The 12,414-nt window shown below is 39.8% G+C and overlaps 1 protein-coding gene and 1 long non-coding RNA gene across 2 annotated transcripts in view; one reads left to right on the top strand and one right to left on the bottom strand.

Moving 5' to 3' along the window:
• LOC103370620 (uncharacterized) overlaps positions 1–341 on the bottom strand; it is a 3,496-nt gene extending 3,155 nt beyond the window's left edge. Inside the window, exon 1 of the long non-coding RNA XR_520899.1 lies at positions 3–341. This is a non-coding gene — a long non-coding RNA (uncharacterized LOC103370620). The remainder of the gene's footprint in view (positions 1–2) is intronic.
• LOC103370623 (uncharacterized) overlaps positions 1–9,778 on the top strand; it is a 28,012-nt gene extending 18,234 nt beyond the window's left edge. Inside the window, exons 3-4 of the mRNA XM_008299742.1 lie at positions 4,152–4,391; positions 9,666–9,778. Coding sequence (XP_008297964.1) covers positions 4,152–4,391; positions 9,666–9,778 — 353 coding nt within the window. The remainder of the gene's footprint in view (positions 1–4,151; positions 4,392–9,665) is intronic.
• Positions 9,779–12,414: the final 2,636 nt, after the last annotated feature.

Raw genomic sequence — 12,414 nt, 5'->3', positions numbered from 1 at the left:
ACCTGCAATGTTCCAACTCTAGTTTCACCTAATGAACATTTTAAAATGTATTCTGGTGCCGGTGCTGTTGTTTCCCTTTACAGAATGACACACCTCACACCTGCTCTTCACCTTTAACTGCACACATCCTTGATTTTGTAGTTGCTGAATTTGGAAACAAAATGCGCTAATTTCTGCTTTGTGTCACCTTATTTCATGACTCGACTGTACCATTTTATTTCCTAATAAAAAAAGCTAAGTGTAATGTGCCAATGCTGAAGATGCCAAAACTGAGGAAAACCATATTTCTGTCTTTTATTTAGTGTTTTAATCGATTCTGTAACATTAAAACTATTATAAACACTTAACTTCAAGATGGCTGAAGTAGTATTCTTTGCAAAGATATTTTTATCATTACAGTACCACCACTTAAAGCTGAATTTCTGGAGTAACAGTCAGCACTGGGGAAGGTTCACAACAGGACATACTTGGCCACAACATTAACCACATAGACGTCAGGGCCAAATACTTTATGTACAGAAGAGGAATCACAAATAAACAGTTTGTATACTGTATTAATGTAGCCAAGCTAACAGCTCTACAAGGCTGCACTTAAAAATAATGGTGCTTGGAGCTAAATGCTAACACGAGCATGCTCACAGTAACAAAGCTAAAATGCTGAAGTACATTCATATACACTGCTAATCATGCTCACCATCTTACTTTAGTGTTTGATTCTAAACAATGCTGCAGGAGGTGAGCCAAAAGTAAGATTACTGAGAAGCCACAACAGGGATGCTACCCAAGAAGTCTTTTACATATTGCATGTGAAGTCTTTTAAAATATGTTCTTACTGCAGATTACAATTAAAGGAAGCGTCAATAGTCATCAACCGCAAAAACATACGGATATAAGAAGGAAGGCATCTGAGTTCCTGTTCTCATGTCTGTGGGCTGGTACGAACTGCAGTTCACACATTTCAGTCTGTCAGGATGAAGCTGAACATCTTCTGCTGCCTGTTGGCCTGTGTTCTGGGCTGTAACGCCACTGCAGGTGAGAAATGATCAAATTAATCCTATAAAATACTTGTACTTATCTGTTTTATGAAGGGGTTTCTTTAAAAATAAAATACTTCAAAGACTTTCACAAGTCAAGTAAAGGTCAGAGTCAGATTAGACGCATCATCTCAGGAAGTTGGTAAAGTTGTAAACTACGCTTTATGTTCTTTTCTCACGATCAACAATTTTTATTCTAAACTAATTAAGCAATCGTTTTGTCTATTAAATGTTGTGGCGACTTAAATGAGAATGGGATTCAAATTTTTGTGATTTTTGCGTGAAGATCTGGTAATAAACCTTTAAACATTCTGGTCACATAACATCAATGAGCAGCTAAATTCAATGTTTTTCTGAAATATTGTTTTTTGTTTTGCAGATTTAATCCATAAAGTAGTCATGCAGAAAAAACAGGTTAACTTTCCTTGTCGACGCTCTGTGGAGGGTTCAGTGACGTGGAGCAGAGAGAACAATGGAAGTAAAGTCGAGCTGATTACTGTTACTGGTCGTGGAGACATTCGACACAATGATCCAGAGAGACGATACAACTCACAGGCAGATGAATTTAAGTCACTGCTTATTATAAGAGCATCGGTCTCTGACTCTGGAAGATACTTCTGTGACGATGAACCAGCTGCAGATCTGACAGTGATCCCAACAGGTAACATCAAACTCTGTCTGCCTCTGCTAAATGTTTTATTTCAAATATAAATGAGGTGTCAACATTATGGTCATGGTTGTTGATTTAACTCATCTCTATGTATAAAATGTCCTGTTTGCATTCCCTCCACATCTGTACTTCATGTGACACATTCACTAAGGATAAGCAGAGTCTGTGCTTTGTTTCTTAGGGTTAGAGTCAGTACATATAACTGTTGAGCCTGCTGAACAACAGCAAAATGTTCCTCACTGCATCCTGCCTTGAATATCATTCATCTAATCATCCTTCAAGATTTCGGTCTCATGTTGCATTTCAGCTTTTTGTAAACAACTACATGCTTGGCAGCAACATGACCTTGGGCGGCTGTGGCTCACGTTGGGCGGCTGTGGTTCAGGTGGTAGAGCGGTTGTCCTCTGACCGTAAGGTTGGTGGTTCGATCCCCGCCCCCTCCACAGTCGAAGTGTCCTTGGGCAAGACACTGAACCTGAAGTTGCTCCCAATGGCAGGCAGCACCTTGCATGGCAGCTCTGTCGCCATTGGTGTATGAATGTGTGTGTGAATGAGAAACATTGTAAAGTGCCGCAAAGGCAGAAAAGCGCTGTATAAATGCAGATCATTTATCCTGTATTTGGACCCTAAATGCTCCAAACTTTCATTCAAAATTGACAACACAGCCTCAATAATTCTCAAGCAAAAAATGAGGAGGAATAAATATGCATAGGGGGGAAAAAGCCAACACAACCCAAGTCACTGAGCTGCAGATGCACACTGGGACTAACATCATCACAGGGGCTGCGTGTTTGGCACAATATAGTGGGTCATTGGGGTGGAAATGTTACATTTTACAAATTGCAGACATGACACATTCACATGGACTTAAATGACCTCTGCAAATATTACAGATTACTAGATGTCCCTAGGTAATACTATTCCCATGCAAGGTGAAGGTTAAAATTACTGTTTAGGGTTGATCAAAATGCGACGAGACAGTGCCTGTAACAATCAAACACTGTTTAATTAAAATTTTGCCTCTATCTCTGTCAAAGCAGTCTCCTTGTGCAGTGATACACTGCTGCCAGTGCTCTGCCAACATTTGTAAAGCTCCTTGGATGTCCCGTTCTGTCAAGTACCATCTGTGATGAGCACTGAATCTCTTAAACTGTGTCAAAATGGTGATCCCTGTACTTTCAGTTTGGGGAAGACAAAAAACATCAAAAGGAACCAAATCTGTTGTCATACACAACAGTCACAGAACTACTTTAACCACCCCTCTATGAAGCCCTCCACCTCTTTCTCCTCCCACCCCACCACCTCCTGCTGCAGCTTTAGCACACCAGCTCACCTATGGCTCTGCTCAAAAACTGTAAAACTCCTTGATGCAACACAATAGCAAGCAGTAATACTGGAGTAATTCAGTCATCATGGCACCAGAAACTGATGCTCATGAAAAATAGTGATACTGTCAAGAACTCACTGATGATAGGCAGGTGGACACAAATGCTCAACACAGATAGGGTTCAGGCAAAAAGGCAGGTTTATTGCCGTTCAGGGTTCGGTACACAGAAGGTCAATCAGATCAGGCAGAGGTATCCAGAAATCGAGAGGCAAAAAATGTCAACTTCCGAAAAACAGAAACGAGGTCGTAGCAAACAGACTATGACTTGACTTTGAAATAACGCTGGTACGAGGACTGTGAAGTGCAGCAAACTGGCGATGAGACAGCGAGACACACAAGGCAATATACACGAGGTAATGAGGGGAGATGGGAAACAGGTGCGGGGAGGTAATCAGGGAACAGGTGAGACGAGACAGGTGCAGGAAGTAAAGCTGAACAAAACAACTGGTGAAATGACTTCAAAATAAAACAGGAAAGACAAGACATAAAACATGCACACAAAACAGAAACTTGACGGACATGACAGATACAGCGAGCCGCAAATTGACAGGATTGGTTCTTGAGGTTTGATCGGTAATGATGTGACTTCTAGAATATTAAAAGAAAAAAAAAAAACACTGCATGAACATGTCACCAAGGTAAAAATCCAGACTTTCAGCACAGTTGGTCTTTGTGAACAACTTTGTTTTAATGTCCAATCTCTTTCATTGGTAGCAAGAGTAATTTATTTGTTGTTGCCTGTTAGCGTGGTTGAAAAGGTTTTTTTTTTTCTCGTGTACTTCTGCATTTCCGTCTGTTTAAAAAGAATATTCTTCTGCCCTACATTTGACATCGTTTACTGGAATCATGAATCAGCTATAAATAGCAGAACTACTTCACTCTCTGTAAAGCTAGGAACTGCCTGTTCTCTGAAAACATCTTTGAATGTTTTTTCTAATTTTAGCTGTCTCACAGCATGTAAAAATGATGCTTTGAATGCAGAGCCACTGTTTTGTTTGCTGTATCCTGTGCATTGTCTGAATTGAGATTTTTATTAACTCAATGTGTTTGTTATTCCCAGGAACAACGATAGTTAATGTTACGGAGGGGACCAACGTCACTCTGAACTGTAACTGTACTCATCATGTTGGACGATCAGGTGTTCCAATGTGGAGCAGACAAATCGCTGGAAAACAACAACAAATCAGGCCTCAAGTTTCCCCTCCGGGCATGACGTTGTTCATAACACATGTTGAAGCTGCTGACTCTGGACTGTACTACTGTGACGGCAAAACAGCAGCTTATCTGGATGTGAACAAAGGTAAGAGATCTAAGAGGTAAGAAGTCAGAGATGCTTCAAGTGAGGAAGAACTGGACATGTGTGTGAGTGTTAGTATAAAAGCTAACAATACAACAGCTAAAATACTACTAAAAATAAAGTCAACATGGAAGGCCCAAAAACTGCAGTTCTTGTTGTGGCCACTTGAGGCCAATCCCCGTAGACCTCCATGTTAAAATGCCCAACTGTACAGCAGAAACTACCATTTTTATAGGCTGGTACCAAAAGTGATTTTTGACTTTATAGCTAATTTACCAGTTCATGACAACTGTGCACCTGATCCATTTACTTTGTTTTAAGCCTTTCCGTAATTAAAGATGCAGCCAGTTTGATGCTGACTGGTTGAAAGGCTTGGTGAAAGGCCCGTCTAGTTTTTATGAACAATCCATCCATTTTCTTCCACTTATCCAGAGTCAGGTCTTGATAACAGTGAGCTCTGCAGACGTCACTCGCCTAACAATGTTTTCCAGTGGTAGTTCTGGGGGATCCCAAGGCATTCCCAGACCACATGAGATATGGCATCCCTCCAACAAGTCCAGGATCTAACCTGAGGTCTCCTTCCACTTGAAAATGCCCTATAGACCCCTAAAGTAAGGTTCCCAGGTGGCATCCTAATCAGAAACCATCTCAGCTGGAGGCTGAGCCCAGCCATCATACAGAGGAAACACATTTTGACCACTTGCATCTCATTCTTTTCATCACAACCCAGAGCTCATGATCATAGGTGAGGGTTGGAACATAGGCCGACTGGTACATTGAGAGCTTTGCCCTCCAGCTTGGCTCCTTCTTCAACAAGACAGTCCGGTGTAATGCCTGCATTACTGATCATTAAAAGCTCATTAATTAAGTTGCAGTTACAGTGAGTTTGACTCATGAAATAGCTGTATTTGTTTTTTAAAGCAGTTTTTGTTGTTGACAACAGTTCTTTCAAGACTTTTGGAGTAAGTGAAAGGTCTGTTAATAAGAAGAAGTGTGAAAACAGACCACATCATCTCAGGAAGCTGAATAATGGTGTGAATGGAGTCCACATGTCAGATGCTTTAGAAGCAGACAAGCGCATGAACAGCGAAAGTCCTTGATAACAGCTCACTAGTTGTGTTGCAGTTACAAGAATTATGCGGCAATTACTGCAGTTACCTCTATTTACACTTTTGCTTCTGTAGACACTTTACACGTTACAGGGTACTCTGAGAGCTTTAGAGACACTGGTAGGTGGTTAATTTAAATAATACATTATCATAAATAAATAAATTCTAGCATTGCTATGCTGATGATACCCAGCTCTTCTTGTGGTTCCCCCCGGACAACCACACGGTCTCCGCATGGTCATCATGCCTCGCAGACATCTCGGCATGAATTCAAAAACACCACCTTCAACTCAGCCTCTTTAAGACTGAGGTCCTTGTCATCCCAGTCAGTCCCTCTCTACAACAAGAAATCCACATCGAGCTTGATTCAATCCAACTTAAACCCACAAAATCTGCCAGAAACTTGGGTGTCGTGATTGATGACCAACTAACCTTCAAGGCTCATGTGGCCTCTGTTGTTCGGTCATGTCGATTCGCCCTGTACAACATCAGGAAGATGAGATTTCTCCTGTCTGAACATGCAGCATAACTCCTGGTATCGGCTCTCATAATATCACACATTGACTACTGCAACTCATTACTGGCAGGCCTCCCCACATTCAAACCTCTGCAGATGATCCAGAATGCAGCAGCACGTCTGGTTTTCAACCAGCCAAGAAACAGCACATCACCCTGCTGTTCAGATCGCTTCACTGGCTTCCAGTTGCTGTCCGCATCAAGTTCAAAACTCTGACACTTGCCCACAAAACTACCATGAGGACAGCTCCTTCCTATCTGAACTCTCTCCTTCGGGTCTACACTCCCTCCCGCTCACTACGCCCGACCAACAAAAACCACCAAATACAACCACCACAACAGGGCCTGAGGTCGATAGCTAGACTCTTCTCCTCTGTGGTTTCCCAGTGGTGGAACGAGCTACCAAACTCTGTTCAATCTGCTGATTCCCTCTCAGTCTTTAAGAAAAGACTGAAGACCCAGTTCTTCTCTGCACTTGACAGACTGAGAAAAAAAAAAAGAATTTCTGATTACCTCCCACACAGCCTGTTATTGGCATCAACACCCTATCCCATTTGAACTTGTTTTTTATGGCACTTATCCAGGTTGTTTTCTCCTGACTAGATCGTTGCTTGTGTTGTATTTACTTTCAGATGTATGTCACTTTGGACAAAAGCGTCTGTAAAAGGAAATTGTAGAACTGTAGAATTAATTGTAAAAATTCATGCAAAGGTTGGATGTGGCTCTGTTTTTTCATTTACCTTAAAGACATGACCATGGTATCAATCTGTTCACCCAGCTCCGGTGATTAAGAGAAGGTTCCTATCGAACTATTCCTCTCGACAGATGCTACAAGAAAACTACATAATTGTGAGCAAGTAAACAACATCCTTTGCATGTAAAGAGTCTAAGACTTGAAAACACGTTTTCTTGGCAGCTATCACCTTTTCCATTCCTCAGCAAAACTGCATAACTTTATGACTCTGTGGTAAAGTTACTTTTCCTGCTCTTTGTTTGTCTCTCTCACTCTGAATTGATCACAATAACACAGAAACAAAGTAAATCTTGAATAGAAGAAATCGAACAAACAAAATGTTTAAAATGCAGAGAATGTGAGGCAAGTAGGAAGATGCAGAGGTACTCTAAACTCTGACATAAAACGTATGAAGGTGTCATTTCTAAAAGGAAGTCAACACAACACTTGCTGCATGTGGTTTGAGTCGTGGAAAAAAAACCTGCTGCAACACAACTCACGACAAAGATGAAATTAGATGCCAATGTTCCTTTGCCAACAGTACAAAATGTGTGATTTTATGAGTAGTCAAATTCAAAAAAATACATTTAAATCTGTACTGATCATCGGTAATATCACTACCAAATACATGCAGTTAAACTGTGACAGGACAAACTGCAATTTCCAGATGCATCAACAATGTAGGTCTGACTACTCCTAAGTATTAATTTAAATATTTATCTTAATAATCTTTTTTAATATCTCAAAATAGGACATTTCGGGCATAAACAGAAACATCTGGTGCCTGCATATGAAGAAAGTTAAACATACCTACACTGTAAAAAGTGTATTTGAGCTGCAGTTGCAGTAAAGTACCTCTTCTAATTAATCTCATTTGGCTTTCTGGTTTGGCTTCAAATTGGTGTATTAATTGCAGTGAAAGTGCAAAAAAATAGGTTAGAATTGTGCATCATGTTTCATCCAATTTTTCTGCTGCACCTCCACCACTGCTGTTTTCTTTGAGTAGGACAAAATCATGTTTAACATTTTACATTTGTGTGGAGCAAGTACTTAAGTTGGAAGAATTGGAAAATTAAAGTTACCTTCTTAAAATTAAGTTGCAGCAATGCAAGCTTAATTTTACAGAGTTACATGTAACTCATATGAATCATATGAGTTACATGTAACTCATATGATTCATATGAGTTAAGAACATCTAACTTAAACTAGTGGCATTAACGTCACTTGTTAACTTAATCTGGATAAACCTAATTCAACTGTGTGTTACAAATTGAAAAAAATTATTTCAGCTAGTCTTTTTTCAGTGCAGGATATCTTTACTATGTGACTTTACAAAGCCCAACAATGTATGTATGCGGTCACGCAAAGCTGGTCATTAACTCACTGACTTCAGCCAGGGTTTATGAAACTAGATGAGTGCATTCACATGAAGGGGGCAGCATAGGCACCAGGTGACCAAACATGTATAGAACCACACTTTTGGTCATAAGAAGAACAAGCTATAAACCTAAACCAATACCGTGTATTTAGCCACCTGTTTTCTTACACTTGTCCAGAGTCAGGTCTCAGTGGCAACAGGTTAAGCAGGGCATTCCAGATGTTTTACCTCCCCAGCAATGTTTCCCAGTTCATCCTGGTGGGACGCTAAGTTGTTCCCAAGCAATATGAGATACGTAAACCCTCCAGTTTGGGGTCTACCCTATAATTCATTCCCAGTTGGCTGTGACCAAATATTGACCGAAGAAAGGGACTCAGGAGGCATCCCAACCAGATACATGAACTACCTCAGCTGGCTGCTTTCCACAGGAAGGAGCAATGGCTCAACTCTGGTTCACTCTGGATGACCAAGCTCGTCACCCAGTCACTAAAGCTGAGCCCAACCAACCTAAGGAGGAAACTCATCCTGATGGCTTGTATCTGCCGTCACGTTTTACTTCTGGTCCTGACCATAGATGAGGGTTAGAACATAGATCATCTGGAAAATGGAGATCTTTGCCTTCTGGCTCAACTATTTCTTCACCACAACAGTCCAGTGCAACACTTACATGACTGCTAAAGCTGCACCAAATCATCAGGGGAGCAAACAGTGGCAGAGAATTGTGACCTCAGACTTGGAGCTGCTGACTTTCATCCTACATGCGTCACACTCGCCTGCAAACCTCCCAAATGCATGTTAGTCATGGGCTAAGGATGCCAACAGAGCTACGTCATCTAAGCAGAGATGCAACTCTGAGGTTTCCAAACCTTCATAACTGCAGCTGGTCGTTGAGATCCTTGTCATCAATATCACAAATAAGACTGGAGACAAGGGGTAACCCTGGTGAAGTCCAACATTCAGAGGTCAGCAAGTGTAAGGCTTTAGAGCTTTACCAGTCTCTGATTTTGGATTATATTGCTAAGACAAAGCTCTATAGAATAATGAAATGGCTTTCATTCCTCTTGTTGCCAAAGCTCTACGGGATCTTCTACTAATGGTGACACTATTTTCAGAGAGAACTGACTGATCCATAGGCTGTCGCCACAGGTAATCAGCATGCAGCAAAAAAACAGACCGTAAAGGAGAGATCAGTCGGAAAGAGTGGAAGGTTCTCCAGAGGTGCAGACAGATTCATTTCCAATAACATTTTAAGCATGTTGATTTGCTATGTTGGAGCAAGTTAGATGTGCAGTATAAGGTACTATGGAGGTGAAATGAACCACAGTCACAGCCCTGAGAACCCAGGGTTAAATCTGGGCTTGCCTTCAGAAAGGAAATTTGACTGTATCCTGAACTAGGCCGTTTGTACAAGTCAGCAAATTATTCTCACGAATGTTTTGATTGGTCATAAATGCATTGTGGATATGTTTTAAGTGAATCTAAACAGTTTTTTTTTTTTTTTTTCAAAATGTAATTTTATGTATCTCTTCTGTCCCACACAGAACGTATGACAACTACAGCAAAAAGTAAGACACCATCAGCAACTTCTACTACAACTTCAAAACCAACAACAGATTTCAACAATAAATTAATTTGTACGTGCATCCAAGCTTAGAAAAATTATGACGTAAGCATCAGTTCTAACATCCAGATACGGTACAAGGAACTCAAATATACTTAGTGGTCTTTGTAAATAAAATGTTAGTTGTGTAGAGATCACATCAAGTAATCACATTAGCTATTGTGTGTTTTACTGCTACCCTGTCCTCTGTATAACATAAACTATGCTAACTGTTCAGGCAACCCACCACGTCTTGATCTGCTGTTAGGAATGGGCGCCCTCGTCCTTCTGATAATCATCATCATCGTCTTCGTCATCTTCTTTGCTTGGAGACGCAGGCTTAAAAGACGAGGTGAGTGTAGAAAAAACTGATCTAAATCTAAAATTCATAAATGGACAACAGTTTCACACTTTTTGAAACATGTTAGGAGCTTTAACATACACTTTTCGGGTCTTATTTTGTTTTGTTTTTGTAATAAAAGGATTAAAATGTCTGGGGAGCTAACTGCTAACACACCAGTCATCTGGGCTCATGCTTGTCACTCAGTGGCCCTCCAAACTTCCCTTATTTATGCTATTATTTGCTTCTCCTTGACATTTTGTTCATTGCTGTACACACATTTAATTCAGTAAAAAATAACTAAAGACGGAAAATAAAATGCTCGTTAGCTTGGCTGAGCTGCTAACAGGACATGAAGTTTAATCAGGTCATTCCTGTGAGGCGATCTCGAGGTTGTGACGACCCTGAATGAATTAAACTGGCTATGCAATTCCACAGTTGGAAATACTGGTGTGATAACGCCTTTCATTTTAAACTAATATATACTAATATTGTTGACTTCAACAGCAACCTTCAAATTACTGTATTCAAATTCATCTATTGTTTGTTTTTGAATTTTTCTTCTGCCTCTTGTGAGTCTTCCTATTTGGTCATACTCATTTCATTTTTTTAAAACTTTGTCTTTAGAATGACAAGTAACCTTCTTTCAACATAGTTATAAATTCTGAAATTAACATCCAAACCTGACATGACTTGACTTCATTTTCAACAATCCCAAGTCTCTTTATTTGTCTTACGCAAGCAGATGAAATTATACTAATACTAATTTTACTTAAAAAGTAAAATTTAGTCGTAGAAAAGCTTTATGCACAAGACCCAGCTTTATATATAACACTACATTACAGCCCAATAAACACTACTCAATGAGACATCGTTATAGCGACTGTACATGGCATAAAAGGCAGCCTGTTTGTTTCTTTATCACTAACACTGTGTCATTTTTGTTACAGAGAGTAATGAAAGATATCACGTCTATGAGACACCAGCTAAAGAGGAACTTAGGCCGGCAAATGGTGAGAAATGAGAAACGTTTTTTTCTTTTCCTGTTGTGGCCAAGACTGATCTAAAATTGAATTCTGTGGCTTCACCTGTGCAGTCAGTACTAAGACACTAAAAGCATTCGGCTGTAGTTATTTGACTACTTGTAGTCTTCACCAGTAGTTACTGGTGAGACAATAATGATCATTAGATTCCAATCAGCTGTTTTTGATGCTAATTGTTTGAGTTAATTTTCTCATTTTTGCTTTTTTTTTTTTTTTTTTTTTTTTTTTTTTTTGGCAGATATGCAGAATTCTGCTGCAGGAAATGAATGCATCTACTACATGGTAGATTTTCCAGGTAAATAATAAACATTTTTGTCATACTTCCTTTAAGAAAACCGACAGATCAGACAGTCCACCTTTAGGTGTTTTGTTGGGGTTGAGCATGTGAATGTTTAACACCTGTATTGACCTGTTTGGCATCATGCAGACATTTCCTACTCTTAAGTAACAAAAACATTAGCTTCCAATCGATCCAAGTCATTTATTTATATCTGCTGACACCTGATACCATTTCTGTAAATAAAGCACAGTCCAAGTATTGTCGATGAACTGCACTACCTTGTAAATAAAGGATCAAGTGTAGGTTTATACCAATGCTAAGCAGCCAAAGATTCCTGTGATCAGTCCAGATCATTGTTTTAGGATTTGGTTCAGGACACCCCCAGTTGTTAGCATTAGTATATTTTACTTTAATTATAAGATGTTTATCTGGTAATAACCTGAATTTTTCTCTGGTAGTTTATTTTGTAACCAAGCCTGTGGTAGGTGGGTCAGCTTAGGCTACATTAGCACTTATACCTTTAGCTTTTAAACACTGTTTCAAATTTAAATGAAATGTCTTGTGTCATGTGGTACAAGCATGACGAATCAGGGCACAACACACAGCAACATTTAGGTCCAATCAGAAAGTCTCTGGCTTTCCAGAATGAAATGCAGTCAGGGGGATGAAACTGAAACAGGTGGGCAATGTTTCAGAAAGTCAACATTTTAGGGTATCAAAACTCTAGAGTAGTGTGCATGCTAGGTGTAGATGTAGCAGAAGTTATGCATTTGAAAAATTAAAATGTGTCAGTGTGGATGTAGCGTAGGAATGTCCATTTTTAACCAAACACAAACTGAGATATCAAGAATTTCTTTAGGGATTAAGAAACAAAACTACTGCTACAACCAATGAGCCCGACTTATTGGATTTTTATTGCTAGGGGCAGAGATTAAGTCTAGTTGTGCCAACAGTTAATGACACAGCAAAAGACATTTACATGGCAGGAGAGCGTGAAATGGTCTACAGGAGCTGGGCAGGTGAAAAG

Source organism: Stegastes partitus, unplaced genomic scaffold, assembly GCF_000690725.1.
Source record: "Stegastes partitus isolate 25-593 unplaced genomic scaffold, Stegastes_partitus-1.0.2 Scaffold1453, whole genome shotgun sequence".
Taxonomy (NCBI): Eukaryota; Metazoa; Chordata; class Actinopteri; family Pomacentridae; genus Stegastes; species Stegastes partitus.
This window is presented reverse-complemented; position numbering and strand designations above follow the sequence as displayed.